Source organism: Pomacea canaliculata, linkage group LG8, assembly GCF_003073045.1.
Source record: "Pomacea canaliculata isolate SZHN2017 linkage group LG8, ASM307304v1, whole genome shotgun sequence".
In the NCBI taxonomy this organism is placed as follows: Eukaryota; Metazoa; Mollusca; class Gastropoda; order Architaenioglossa; family Ampullariidae; genus Pomacea; species Pomacea canaliculata.
Window position 1 is genome coordinate 8,623,014 of NC_037597.1, and position 13,975 is coordinate 8,636,988.

General features: G+C 39.6%; 1 protein-coding gene across 1 annotated transcript; it reads left to right on the forward strand.

Annotated features, from left to right (window-relative positions):
* The first annotated feature begins 407 nt into the window (after window positions 1-407).
* LOC112571241 (thyrostimulin beta-5 subunit-like) lies at window positions 408-10,593 on the forward strand. Its single transcript, XM_025250113.1, is given in 4 exon segments — window positions 408-1,067; window positions 8,670-8,917; window positions 9,567-9,710; window positions 9,712-10,593. Coding segments are annotated over 3 exon segments (441 nt in total). The 5' UTR covers window positions 408-1,067; window positions 8,670-8,671; the 3' UTR covers window positions 9,763-10,593.
* Window positions 10,594-13,975: the final 3,382 nt, after the last annotated feature.

A 13,975-nucleotide genomic window follows, 5' to 3' on the forward strand; every position in this document is an offset into this window, starting at 1 on the left:
GTTGACCAGTTCCGAATTTCGACCCGCATTTATTGAGCATGAAAACATTTATCTTCGATGGAAACATATTTGGCCAAGAATATCTCTGGTGTCACAGAGTCTCAACAACAACCATCATCGTCGTTTTGAAATACTCTACCCCTAATATTCTCGTAATATGAAAACGAGGTAAACTTTTAAAAAAGAAAAATCAATGAAAAATCAAACTCTAAAAACGACGATGTCTCGTGAATGTCAAAAGTTCACATCAAGAAAAACAAAATTTCTGTCACTTCTATCCGGTCTTTGGCTTGTGCTTTCATCGCAAGTTGTCTCAAAGGTCAAAGGTCCTGCGTGGCTGGCATTTTCGACTTGTCGCCTTCGCTGTAATCGCGGACGTTGTATTGGCTTTTGGTGGGTTTCCGAAACAACAGGACCTGCTCCTCAGCACGTGCGACTGATGGCTTAAAACAATCGTCAAACGAATCCCCCGCTCCACCTCGGAATAAAATGGCAGTAGATAAATTGTCGCGCGCGGTTACTGGATCCACTGCTTTGGTAAAACAGCAACAACGACTGCCTACAGGGGACACGACACCACCACCGCCTAACGACATCGACTGATCAGGCCAGCAGCGGATGCGACAACCGTCGCAGCGTCAGGGCTGGAGGGAGCGACAAGCCTGATCACTCAAACTGCAGGCGTTGATCCGACTGGAAGGTAGGGGGGGACAGCTGATGGCGGCTGCGACAGAGAGTAGGTGATCGGTTGAAACTTGAAAGGCTTCCATCTTTGTAGGTTGACTATGCTGTTGCTGGTCAAGTCCTGCCTGATCCCGAGGTCTTGAAACGCTTGGGGGTGAAGACGATGGTGGAAGGTCGATTCCAGCCTATTGCATCATCCCTAAAACAGAATATCTAGCCCATTGACGCGCTCGAGAATCGAACAGTGTGACTGTTATCCTTGTTCTATGCGGCAGCTCTTCTCACCTTCTGGTCCGCCTGCCGTGGGAAGTTCATGACGAAGCCGTCAAGCTTATATTTTCTCTTCCCGTCTTTCACACTCTGATTCGCTGCTCGCTGCAAAGGTAAGACATTTGTTTGTCCACTGCTTCGATTTTTGTTTAGCTGTTAGTCATCCCTTTGTTTCCCTCGTTCTGTCTTTTTATGTGACTGTGTGATTAGTCCTATCCTGTTTATTCGATTTCTGAGATTTTTTTTCTTTTTTTCTTTGTACCGTTATATTTATGCATCTTTATTTTTTTTTTTCATCTATTCTTTTGTAATAGCGCTCGTTTGTGTCTATGTGCCTCTGTGTGTGTGTGTCGTGAAGGTATGTTTTTGTGTCTCTATCTTTGTACTTGATTTGTGTGTTTGTGTGTGTGTGCGTGTGTGTGTGTGAGAGAGAGGGGGAGAGAGAGACATGTAAATGTAAAAATCGAATTTTGTAAATAAGTAAACAATCCCAAGAGGAGTTAACTGACGTGCTTGTTCATGTAACATTATTGAAATGATTTAGATGCTGAATGCAAATGAGCTTCTGGCGATTAAGAAGAGTGAGCTTTTGGCGCCCTCTACCGGGGAGATAGCGTGTTTGCTTTGTCCATCGGGGGTCACACACGCGCGCACGCACACACGCACATGATGAAGGGTGCATGTTACCAGGAAGTTGTTGTTGTTGTTGTTGTTTTTCCTAAAGAAAACTGATTTTCTCGGTCTTTTAAGAAATCCTCTCGTACTTGCAAAAGCTAAGCCCTGTGATTGAGGATGCTCCCCATAGTTTCACAAGCTCCCTGGTGGTGTCATGGATGTCGGTGACACATGTGACATTCGAGAATCAGTCTCAAGCTCAGAAACTTTATCGTTCTGTTCGATTCAAGCTGAAATTTTTTCTCTCCCTGAGAGCTCTGTACCTGAGAACGAAAGTTTCAGAGCGACGACATTCTCTTTTTCTTTTCCCCTTTCTCTCTGCTACAAAAATGAGAATTTTTTTCTCAACTCGAAGAATTATTCTTTCGTTGCTTCAGCAGTTTCTACTTCGATTTTGTCTTTTTTGCTTCCTAGATGAGAAATCTTTCCATAACCACACTGATGTCCTGGTTCCGGGAAAGTTTTGTTCACTTATTCTGATGTCTTTACCCTGGATAATTTCTCCCGTCATTGCCGATAATTGGGCAATAATCGTGCAGTAGTTGCCTTTGAGAACAGCGAGTTACAGACTGTACTAGAACAGCCGTGGTCGACATCTCCACGTGAAATCAAATAAATGGGAAAAGAGAAAACTTACGTGGAGGTCATCAAGTGCACACTTTGCTCGTCGACTTTTTCTTTTAATAAAGTTACAACGATCAGGAGAAGATGATTGTAAGTGTACTGAGTACAGTGAGACTGTGACAGGGTCAATGTGGACATGCGGTCCTCTGTCTCTTGTCAGACTGTTGCCCATATGCTAAAGGAGAAGACACTGGACTATTGGACTCCATTGAAAACTAAATTTTTTAATGGTGGAAATTTCTGAAATTTTGCTGAAATTAAACGAGGTAATCCCGAGGACCCTTTATTTATTTCTAAATTTTGTCAAACAAATATTAAAATCTTCATAAAAAATTAAAATGTTTTAAAATCATCTCAACGAAAATGTTACATAATTGCATAAACAAATTATCAGCTTTTACTGTAGATGGCTGAGTGTAGCTCACAACTGGTTTTCAATTCAAGGATATCATCCTAAAACTTCTATCGGACAGAAGCTTCTGTCTGTTTACTTAAAAGGAGACAACTCTGTTTGAAAAAGCTGTTTGAAGGGTAGAAAAGGACAATGTCTGCCTAAATTATAAAAATGGAAAAAACTTAAGGAATGTTGAGAAGAAAGACAAAAAATATCTTTTCTCTCGCTTGTAAACTGTTGTTGAACCCGTCTCACGCTCACAACATGAATATGTTCTTGAAGAAAAAAAGAGGGTAACAATATCTGCCTGAGTGCTGATCAAGATGTTTTCGTGAAAATTTAACCGAGTTTGGCTCAGATGCTGCCTTCAACAGGTTTTGATTTGGGCAAGAAAGAATCAAATTACTTGTTATAGCAATTTATTTGATTTTTTTCTTCTTGTTAGAAAGCTAGTAATTAGGAACGATAAGAAACACCATCCAGATTATCTGTATTTTCTAGAATCACCGGCTGCAACTACAAATTGAAATCTTATCCGAGATGTTTGCATTTCGCTTTTTCAGTGAACAAGGAGAGAAAATAAGAAAGCAAATTACAAAGAAGTGTTCATCTAAATTGTCTTTATGTATATTCTTTGCACTAAACACATTGCGATTTTCGAGGACGTGAAAGAAGACATTTTTACTTATATTTTGTTAATAGGTTAAGAATTTTTATAATAATAATAATAATAATAATAATAATAATAATAATAATAATAATAATAATAATAATAATAATAATAAGTTTATAAAATTCTTTTTTTCAGAATAATTCTTGAAGCAACTTTTTTTTCTACATGTCGTCTTAACAAATATTTTCTTCTACACTAATTCAGCCTGTCAGCTAATCTTTGTTGGTAGAGTGGGCAGTTCATTTGTCTGTAGGCAAACTTCATCGCATACCCCCAGAATAGCAAGTTATTGATGGTCTACAGCAAAGAACAATTACCAGATATATTTAGACTTCCTATCGAGGATTCACCGAAAATACCCGGGCCTTGGTTTATTTACTCAGAGCGGCTGATCCCTAATTTCTAGCTAAGTTCTTAAGACCAGAAGGATACATAGAAGAGTTTATTGGCGAACGAGAATAAAAGAAAGAAAAAGGAAAGGAAATGCCGGAGGGACGGCTGGATGAACGGAAACAAAAGCGAAGCAAGAAAAAAAAAGAAAACAAACAAAAACAAAAAAAAACCCCGCAAAGGTCTGATTGCTAGGATAAGCGCATTTTATAAAATCAGTTTGTACAGAGAGATGGAAGATTTCCATAATTTTGGAGTTCAAAGGTGAAATTGGTCCCAGGTGATATCACGAGCTTCCAACGTGTAATTCTTCAGAGCATTTTCTTTATCTATTTGATACATCCCATAGTGAGTGTGCTGTCCGTCTTCTTTATGTTGTTTGTTTTTCACGACAGTTTATCAGTGAAGGACAAGAGCAACTTCCATCGTGTTGTGTACACCTGCTCTGAACTTACTGAGACAGCCCAGTGGATCTTGTTGTTTTGTTGCTGCGCCTCCATAAACAGCACTATCTCATTGCCCTCTGGGATTACTAAAGTCAATGGCAATGCTGATCCTGAAGCCGGAGTCACACGGTACGACTTGACGTATTCCAACATTGCTGTTCGTTAAAAAAAAAAACAGTTTAGCTAAAAGGTTAATAGATTGTTCCTGTTGCCAGAGAAGCCTCACCAGTCATCTGTTCCGAAAGTAGCATCCTAGTCTGTCATCTGTTCAGGGTGTATCATCCTTTGATCGTACCGACAGACGGTCAGCACCTGCTTGGAGGTGACTGGGTAGAGGGTGGGTGGACTGCATGACATGGGGCAGGAAGGGAAATGGTTCGTGTCTCGCCTCTGTTCTCTAGACTGGGATGCTTATCGTTGTGTGAATGTAAGAACAACAATTCAGTCAGGTTGTACATTTATTTAACTTGTTTCCTTCTAAGGACAAAGACGATACAAAAACACTGATGATGATGATGAAGATGATGAATCGTAGATCAACAACAATATTAGTAGCAACTTGTGTACCTATTATATTTTTCTGTCTGCTCCAGTTTGCTTATTATTGGTGTCTACTAACAGGACAGATAATTATTTTGCTTTTTTTAACATCTGTTCTCATTTTACCCTGCTTCAGTATTTGAATGGCTGCAGAAATGAGTGAGTGGCAAATAAGCACAACTACCCAAGCCAGTTCTAAAAGACAAAATTTCCTGAGACTTTAAAAAACTGCCGAGAACCTGGCTCAAATGGACTTCCGACCATTTTTAAGTTTAATCCACAGCTTTTAACCGAAATGCCATTTGCTTCAGTGTAAAATCTTCGCAAATGATTACAAATCAACAGTTTGCATGATGCTTCCACTTGACACGAACAGCTAAACATCCCCTAGATTCCTAAACACTTTTAATAGGTCCCTGGTGTCCATCGACATCCACTGTTCCTGGTTTGCTTTAAAAGGTCACACCACTACTAGATAAGTGAACACGAGGGCTGCTGGTTGAAATCTGAGATGTAACCAGAGAGGAACTGTAAGATGTTATCATAGATGAACTGTAAGACGTTAACAAAAATGAACTGTAAGTTATCAGAGATGAAAGCAATTATGACAAAAGAACATGGACTGGTCATCAGTTACAGACCATAAGTCAGCACGTGCACACCCAGAAATGTCAAGCAACCACGTGATGAGAAGATTAGACCAGGGCATGGATGTTTGGGATACTTTGCGCACGCTATGATGTCATGTTTGTCCTCCTTTACCTATTCATTTTCTCTTGAAGCACCCTGATTAGAATTTGTATCTTTCAAAGTAATCTGATAACAGCAGTTCAAAAAAAAAAAAAATACTTCACCGACGATCTGAATCCCCGGCGAGGTGCCCAGTGTGAACTATCTACCTTCTAAAAATGCGGGATGCAGTGAATACCATACATTGTCCGACAAATTTGGATTTGGGAAAACTGGATATTGTGATCCGTCAGAAATTAATGGAGCTATGGAAAGGCCACGGACATCTCATTCATTCATGTAACTCCTCACACCTTAAAGTCAAATTAATAACATAAAAATACATTTTTCATTGTTTAGATTGTATGAAGACATGCTTGTCGATCAACCTGAATTATTAATGGCCCACACAAAGTTATTTTTAATGCTGGGCTATTTTGGTGCCTATAAGTTTAAGAACCGTCGGTGTGTCCTTTAAATTGTCCTTAGTTTATTCCTTGTTACTCAAGGGCCGCAAGATACATTGTGCTTCTTTTGCTGTAAATTCCTTTATAGATGGCTTTGTTTTGAGCCAGAAAAATCTGCTTTTGAAGATCGCCTTCTTTTTCCGGCCTTTACTTTCAGGAACTGTTATTATCGAGCTATGAACCCCTGGGCTCTTTTCTCCTTTATGTCCTCCACCACTTTTTTTGCATCTAGGGAGGAAAGTTGCTAGTTTTGCTGTCTCTGGGAATATTTGAAGTTTCTCAAAACTTACTGCGGTTAAGTTTTAAATTATTTATGTTTTCTAGCCATTAAGTGGTGCAGGTAAACATGTCAGTCAGCAGTTTGTAGTGCATGCTGCAGACGCTGTGCGGTAGAATTTTCATAATTCATGTGGAGACATGCGATGGTTAAGGGACGTAACTGTGGGATAACGGTGAGGGGAGACTACCTCGCTGTCTCCTTTGACTTTTGTGATCGCTATATCTCGCTTTTATTGTAAAGATTATCGAATGTACCCTTCACCACCAAAGCAAAGTAAGACATCTGGTAAATCATCTACATGTATCTAAACGTAGTTATGAAAAATAATAGCGAATAAAGAATTGAAGTGTGCTCAGTCCAACAAAGATGAACACAACTATCAAATAACCTACTTTAACGGATGTAATAAGTATTTTAAAGGTGCTGAAATCCAAAATGATAAATAAGTTAAAGATATGATGATTAAAATGAAGTTTCTTAAAGCAGGAAATGAAGAACAGAAAGAATAAAACGCAGAACTTTAAAGTAAATCAGATGAATTGAACAAAAATTCAGAATCTCAAAACAAATTACTACCCAGTGGGTGGAATACTGAAGAGGAAGACAGACAAAACATTGGAAGAATGTTTGAGTCCACAACGAGATAAAGAATAACTGAAGATTAAAGATAAGATCGTTCTTCACAGGACTCACCTACTGAATTCCAGAAAATCTGTGTAATCATTGATGTCAAAACTTTAATGTATCTACAAAATCAACTAAATATGTTGCATGAACTTTAGTAACTCTTAACCTAAATGTTAGTATAATCAAATTAATAAAAATAATGTTTTTTGTTTAGAAAAGGAGGATTTTATTGTTGTGTAACATGTGATCTCTATGGTGCCTACAGGTGCACGAGGGGAATAAGTATAAATATTCATGTCCTTCTTTGTCTACAAAGCTGTTTTCCCCTGCATCTGAAGATCTGCTCGATAGAGTCAAGAAAATCGATTTTAATAATGTCCATCATTAATGTATTCTGTAAGACAAACCATCATTCAGCCAATTTTTTTATCAAATTATTTAATAATAAAATTCGACCAATCTTATGCTACAGAGCAAAACGTATGGGTTATTACGAACATTTTTGTATGAAAATTAGCAACAGGCCATCTGCACTCTCTGAAAAGATTACTGGATGTGGGTTCAGGCTCTTTCCATAATGAGACAAGGAGAGTTTACAAGATATCGACCTTTCGCCAACGTTGTTGGAACTTGTGTTCGCTAAAAATAAAAAGGATGGAGCAACAAGGACTTTTAAGGAGAGCCTGGAAAATACAAGAACGATTGAATAATAATGGGAAACAAAACTGAGGATTTCAAATTAGGCTTTTTGTGTATCAATTTGGACACGCTTTGTTAAAGACTTAAAATTAATTAGCATTTGTTCTAGATGTTTTAAGCAGAGAATTGTGAATTTATCACCAGCAGCAGAGATTTATCTTAAATCCATTAAGTCTGTACAGTTAATAGAGATAATTTTTATATTTTAATTGAAATGAAAGCGTTTAGACATTGTTACATTCCTTGACAATTCACTGGGTAGAAATGGATGCTCATCCGGAATTTTGTCGACAGGAGATCCCGTCAATAATGTAAACAAGTATTGTTCTTTGTGCTACATCAATGTTGAGGATGGCTTTCATTTCAAATAAGGTTGTTTATGTCCGGTATATCTACGAACGAGTTTAGTATCTAACACGTACTAAAATAGACCTAATACCCTGAAAATATTTGTGATGATGTCAGTGGAAGATGACAAAATATTATGCAATCAATCTATGTTTTTATATTTAGCTGCCAAAAAATTATACTGCGCTAAAAAAATTTCATTCTCTAATGGGACTTGTTGTTCTTTACTTAGCTTTACTTTAATATGCTGTATGGCAATGTTTAAAAAAAAATAATAATACAGTGAACTTATAGAGCACCAAATCCTGGTCCTATTGGCATTCTCATGTCGCCTTACATGAAAAAGATACACAGAGAGAGAGGGACACACACGGACGTACGCAACATAATATAGAATTCCGTATAAGATGAAAGACATGTCGCCAGAAGCTGCTCCAAGCATGAACAATTTATTTGAAAAAATCTTAATCCAGGCTGCAAATGCTTCTTTCCACACCACAGGTCCATTCATAGAACGGATCTCAAAAAAAAAGCTTTTATTTAATTTCACTTGGCATTGGGTTGCCTCCAGAACCCGACGAACTGCATGAAATAACCGTCATGGCGAGATAAAGGAGGCTGGCAGTCGGTGGTGGGAAGTGAGGTGGTGAAAAATGAAACGGTCAGGTGCATACAAAGAAAGAACTATTAAAATCAGAGGTAAATGCACACAAAAAGCACAGATGAACAGACAAATATATATTTGTGGCTTCGCTAGAGCCTGTGACAGCCGTGTGGTGCAAAAGGATGTAAACATTCTTGTTGTTGTTTCCACTGTTTCCAGTCATGAAAGTGGCCCTCAGGACGCTGACTCGGCTGATGGCGTCACCGCAGGTCTGCCTCATCGTCGCCATCTTGTGCGGGGCATCGTGCAGCACCCTCGTCGACCCCTCCACCACCCTGGGCTGCCATGTCCGCTTGTACCAGTTCCACGCCGTCAAACCGGACATCATCACCGCCAATGGTGACATCTTGACCTGCCAAGGGGACGTTACTGTCAACTCCTGCTGGGGACGCTGCGATTCCAGTGAGGTATGGTAAAAAGTTTTCTTTTTTTTCTATTTTTCTTATTTCCTTTTTCTTTATTTCTTTCTTTAGTTTTATTTTCTTTCTTTAGATACTTCTTCTTTTTTCTGCTCCTCCTCCTCTTCTTTTTTCCTTACTACTGCTACTTCTGAAACTATTTCAACTTTAGTTTTTGCTGCTTGTAAGTGTATGAATCTTCTAATTTTCATGATTGATTGGACAGTGTGGGAGTAGGGTACTATGTCAATCAAAATGTTGTGTGGACATGGCTCCTGAAAACCTACCTGCATTGCGATATTGCCATTAACTCTTAGAAACCGTTATTTACAAAACCTTTCTTGTAACAAGTTTAGTGTTTTTTGTTTATAAGATGGACCTCTTTGTAATTACAGCTTTCTTTGTGTTTGGATTCTGGACAACATGTATCGTGTACAGAAAACACTTACAGCAGCGAAAAACAAAAAAAAAAAATAATAATAATAATAACAATCATCATTATCGTCATCATGAACAGCAGCAGCAGCAGGGTCATCTATGTAAATTTTAAAGAATTTTGGCACAAGTGATTGAATACACTTTGACCCAACCATCCTTCAGAGAGAGTCCTCTCATGTCACCTGCTGTCCTTCATACGGATACCTTCTCTGTTTTCCAGATTGGAGACTTCAAGATGCCTTTTAAGATCAGCCACCACCCAGTGTGTACGTACACGGGCCAAAGGGAGAGAACAGTTGTGCTCAGTGACTGCGAAGGGTACCCGGACCCTACTCTCCAGGTGTTCGATGCCACGGGCTGCGCCTTGCCGGGGATGTGACTCTGATTTTACCAGTTGTGAAAACCTCAATGGCTGAGGGCCACTCTCTCCGCTGTTGAGGACTTCGATAGATTATGCTGATTTTGCGAACACCTCGCTGACTTGAGGACATTGGAGGTCTCTGATCATCATGCTGTCTGCTTGGGTGAACTTCTCGCTTCAGGAACAGAATTTGTTGAATAGCTATTAATATTTAACGGTATTTCCTGCAGTGAAAAAAAAAAACCGCAATAAAGTGGGTTGAGGTTGCTTGAGACCTACAACGTGCTTTCCCAACACCAACAGTTTTGATTTATTATGCTGCTGCTTACAAACCCGCTTACCTAACTGGATTTTGACTAATGAAAATAAATAAGAAATAAACCGGAAAAACAGAATAAACACCTCTCTCTGTCACTCTTTCTCTCTCTCTCTGTCACACACATACTTCAATCCAGCCATACATACATGCAAGCATGCATACCTACTTACCTCCATCCATACATCCATTCTAACCCTGGATGTTGTATCAGCAAAATTTCTTTTGTAAGAGTAAGTAAAATTGTGTAAGAAATATTGTCAAATATTGAAACCAAATTTATTTGATCAGAGATTGTCCATCAAAAGCTTGTTAGAAACACCAGAAAACTATTTAGAATCCGTTAAATACATGAAACCATTTGCTTGTTGACTTCTTGTTAAAAGTGTTTATTTTCGAGAAAATTATTTAAAAGCTTTTCTGTGCTGCCAAGAAGCAGTTCGCTCGTACAGTGCCATAAGTAAACATGTCGGCCCTGGTCTTCAGATCGATCACGAAGATCAAACTTGGATTTCAGTGCAACACAGGGTTATGGTCATTGTATAATAATAAAGAAAGTTCCAGAAGAAGACTTAATAGATGCATTTGTGTGTGTGTGTATGTGTGACATGTTTGTGGAGTGTCAGGTAGTGTAATGTGTTAAATAAGTAAAATAGAGTATTTGAAACGGAATGTCAAAATTATTATTACGTTTTTTAAATTTTATTTTCCATTAAGAAATCGCTAAACTGTAGGACTAGGCCTTCAAGTATACAAGAACCACTGATCATTTTGTTCACAAATGTTCAGAGTTGGAAACAATGGTGGATGGAGCTACTTTTTTAGTCTGATGGTGACTGAGTTATGGGCAAATTGTCTGTCCGTCTTCCGGTTGCCTTTCTGTTTCTCTCTCTCCCTCCAGAGAGATGACACATGCACTACCAAAGTAAACTCCAGCGAATATTTGTTTAAAGATGACAGAAGACCTCAAACGATTATTGGAAAGATGAGACTTGCCCGAAGGCATTTTTATTAACAGAAACCATTTTTTTTTTAATTTACGGTGCAAGCTAAAAATCTTTTTAAAAGAATAAAAAGTGGTGGATAATGAAACAAATGTTGAAAGCCATGTCCTTCTTTTCCTTTTGTTTGTTTGTTTTTTTTTTTTTCTATCTGTCAAATGCTCTTCTTTCTTCGTGTACTTGCGTTTGTTCCAATGCTTTACCGCCTGCTTGTTAGGCGTTAGGATTTATTCATACGTCTATTTGTCGGTCTGTTTGTCTGTCGGTTCATAGTCCTTTCTTTTGTTTCTCTTCGTTCTTTCCTTGCGCTATGCAGACGACAGTAAAAATCATGACAGTATTATGACAGTGCCGGTGAGCTTCAAGAAAGGAGTTTAGTGCAGAACTGTCAGACTTTAGACGAACTTTCCAGACATGCGAACCAGTGGTACCCTAGAGAACATAAAAAAAAAGAAAATTTGTCTTATGTGTGAGAAACCACACACACACGCGCGACCATACACGCACACACACAAAGCAAGCAAGAAATCACCACTATAACATATTTTATCTAAAACATTGATATTTATGCTATTTATGTTTGAAAAACCTGGATAAAAATTTCTGAGAACTATTTCTCTTCTAATCTCCTGGATACAGGCTACAACATGTCCTCAGAACTTTCCCTAATCTCCTCTTTAGTTTGATTCCCTAACTTTTCACTTTGGGATACATTATTTCTTGTGCCCTAAAGACAGGACACATTTGCTTTTCCTGTTTGCAAACTGTAGCAGAAGAAACCTGAAGTCTTTAATCGAATTTGCAGCCGGCACGCGCACAGAGAGAGAGAAGGACTGTTAACCCCGTTAACCCATTCTGTGTCAACCGAACGACAAAGAACCGCCGGCAGTCGTGGCCAACCCGGTCGCTGTTTGCTCGAGTACAGGTTGACAAGTTTTTTGTTTATTTTCAAATACATCTTGCCATCAAGGAAGTCGAATGTAGCGGTTAGAATTGTAAGGATTCTGTTGGCATTGTGATGCCTTTGATGACCACCCGACTCGCGCGTGTACACCCGTGACAATGTCGCACTGCGCAAAAAGATGGATAGGAATACTTGTGGAAAAAAACCCAGGTAAATAGGGAAGCATCGTATGTAAATGTTTTCTCATAATCGTGCATTCTGAATATCACGAGATATGAGTTTGGATACAGAAGCAAAAGCTCGCATGTTATTGTAGTATTACGACATGATGTCTGTGTAGCCGAGAAAACAACTGAATAAATAAATAATGTTTTTCGATCACTCGGCATTGTGGAAGAAACACATCGTTGGCGAGCTACTGATGGCTTGCTTGAGTATTAGCTTAATTAAAGAAAAGGTTTGCAATCTGTCTGTTGATGCTTTGCAGACTGTACTGAAAGGTGTTGTACAGACAAACTGACAGGTGTTGTACAGACTGTACTTAAAGGTGCTCTAGGTCATCATCGTTTGTGAGCGTGGCTTCTGTAGCACTGCTGCTGCTGTGCTGCTGTTGCTGTGCTGCTGTCGAGGTTTAATTTGACGAGTTCCCTTCATGGCTTCAGTCCGGTGGCGGAGACCATTTCTGCCAGACGGTGAGCTCGTGATGTTGTTCACTGGAACATTTACTGGAATGTCAACTTGGACAGGCGCTTTTGCAGTTTCATGAATTAAATTATTATTTTTTTATTGTCGGCACTAAATAATCAGCAGGCGTTTGCACTTTAACGAAGATGCTCACACGGTGTTGATCTCTTCTGTCATAATTAGGACAAAGGTTAAGACAAAACTTGACGAAAGCGAGCATAGAAAAGGTATCATGCCACCCAGGGTATTATCAGACAGAAATCAAGGAATGGGCAGGTAGCTAGACATGGTGCAATGAAATGACAGACTACGGAATACAGACTGAATAAAGTACTACTCCTGTTTCTTCTTTTCCTTTTCTGCATTCACTCTGTCATTCCATTAACCCATTTTCCTACTTTCTTCTAGCTTATCATCTCTATCTTCAGAAAAGGCAAGGAAAAGCTTCGATCTCAAGAAAACAATATAAAACAAATCCTGAAAGAAGCATAACAAGCAGAATAGTCAGAAAAAAGGAGGATCCTAGACTGGCTAATTCTCCCGTTCGCAGCGCCATCTTCCGTGTGCCTCGATATGGACATCTTTGCCTGCAGCTATTTTCGGGACAATAACCACCTTCCTCATGACTCCACCCCTCGGCAAATGTTTTTGTTCTGGCTTTGATTTTGTCCTTGGGTTACGTCACATGGAGGAACAAAACTAAACACACACACGCAAAACAACACCAAAACAATAACAAAGTAGGATCTGGCTTCAATGTTCTTGTACATTTTTTCTCTCTCTGAGTCTTACCTCGGCCGCCGTGAGAGGGTTAATTAAAAGTGAAAGACCATAAGCCTTAAGACGTTTGGGGCTGGGGGTGAACCCTCTTCAAGGGGGGGCCCGAGGGGGCGAGAACGCCAGTGTCTTGATCGGGTTAAAAGCTTAGATGGCGACCAGAGGAGGGTCGGGAAGAAGCTCAGCTGGGGTCCAGGTAGTGCAGCCAGATTCCTGGAGACATTGGCCACCTCCCACTTCACCCACCAAGTCTGCTGTGTGTCCCTTCGCTGCACTGCTAGCCCGCACGCACCGCCATAACGAGGCTGTGACGTCTTAGGAGTCGATAACTCGCGTGTCGTGAACAATGTTAAGGGCGGTGGGGAATGAGGGAAGGAGGGTGTGCTGGAAGGAGGGGGGATGGTAAGCAGGAACATTGCCGACAAAATAAAATCCGTTACAATCACTCTAATCCGAAGAACGAAAAAAAAAAACCCCGGTGCTTCTTCACTCAATGGAAAATAAGAGTAACTTGTCTTTTTAATCTCGGATATGGGGGCGGGTGGATTGGGACCGAAAAATATTGCTAGTCTTGTACCGTATTTTT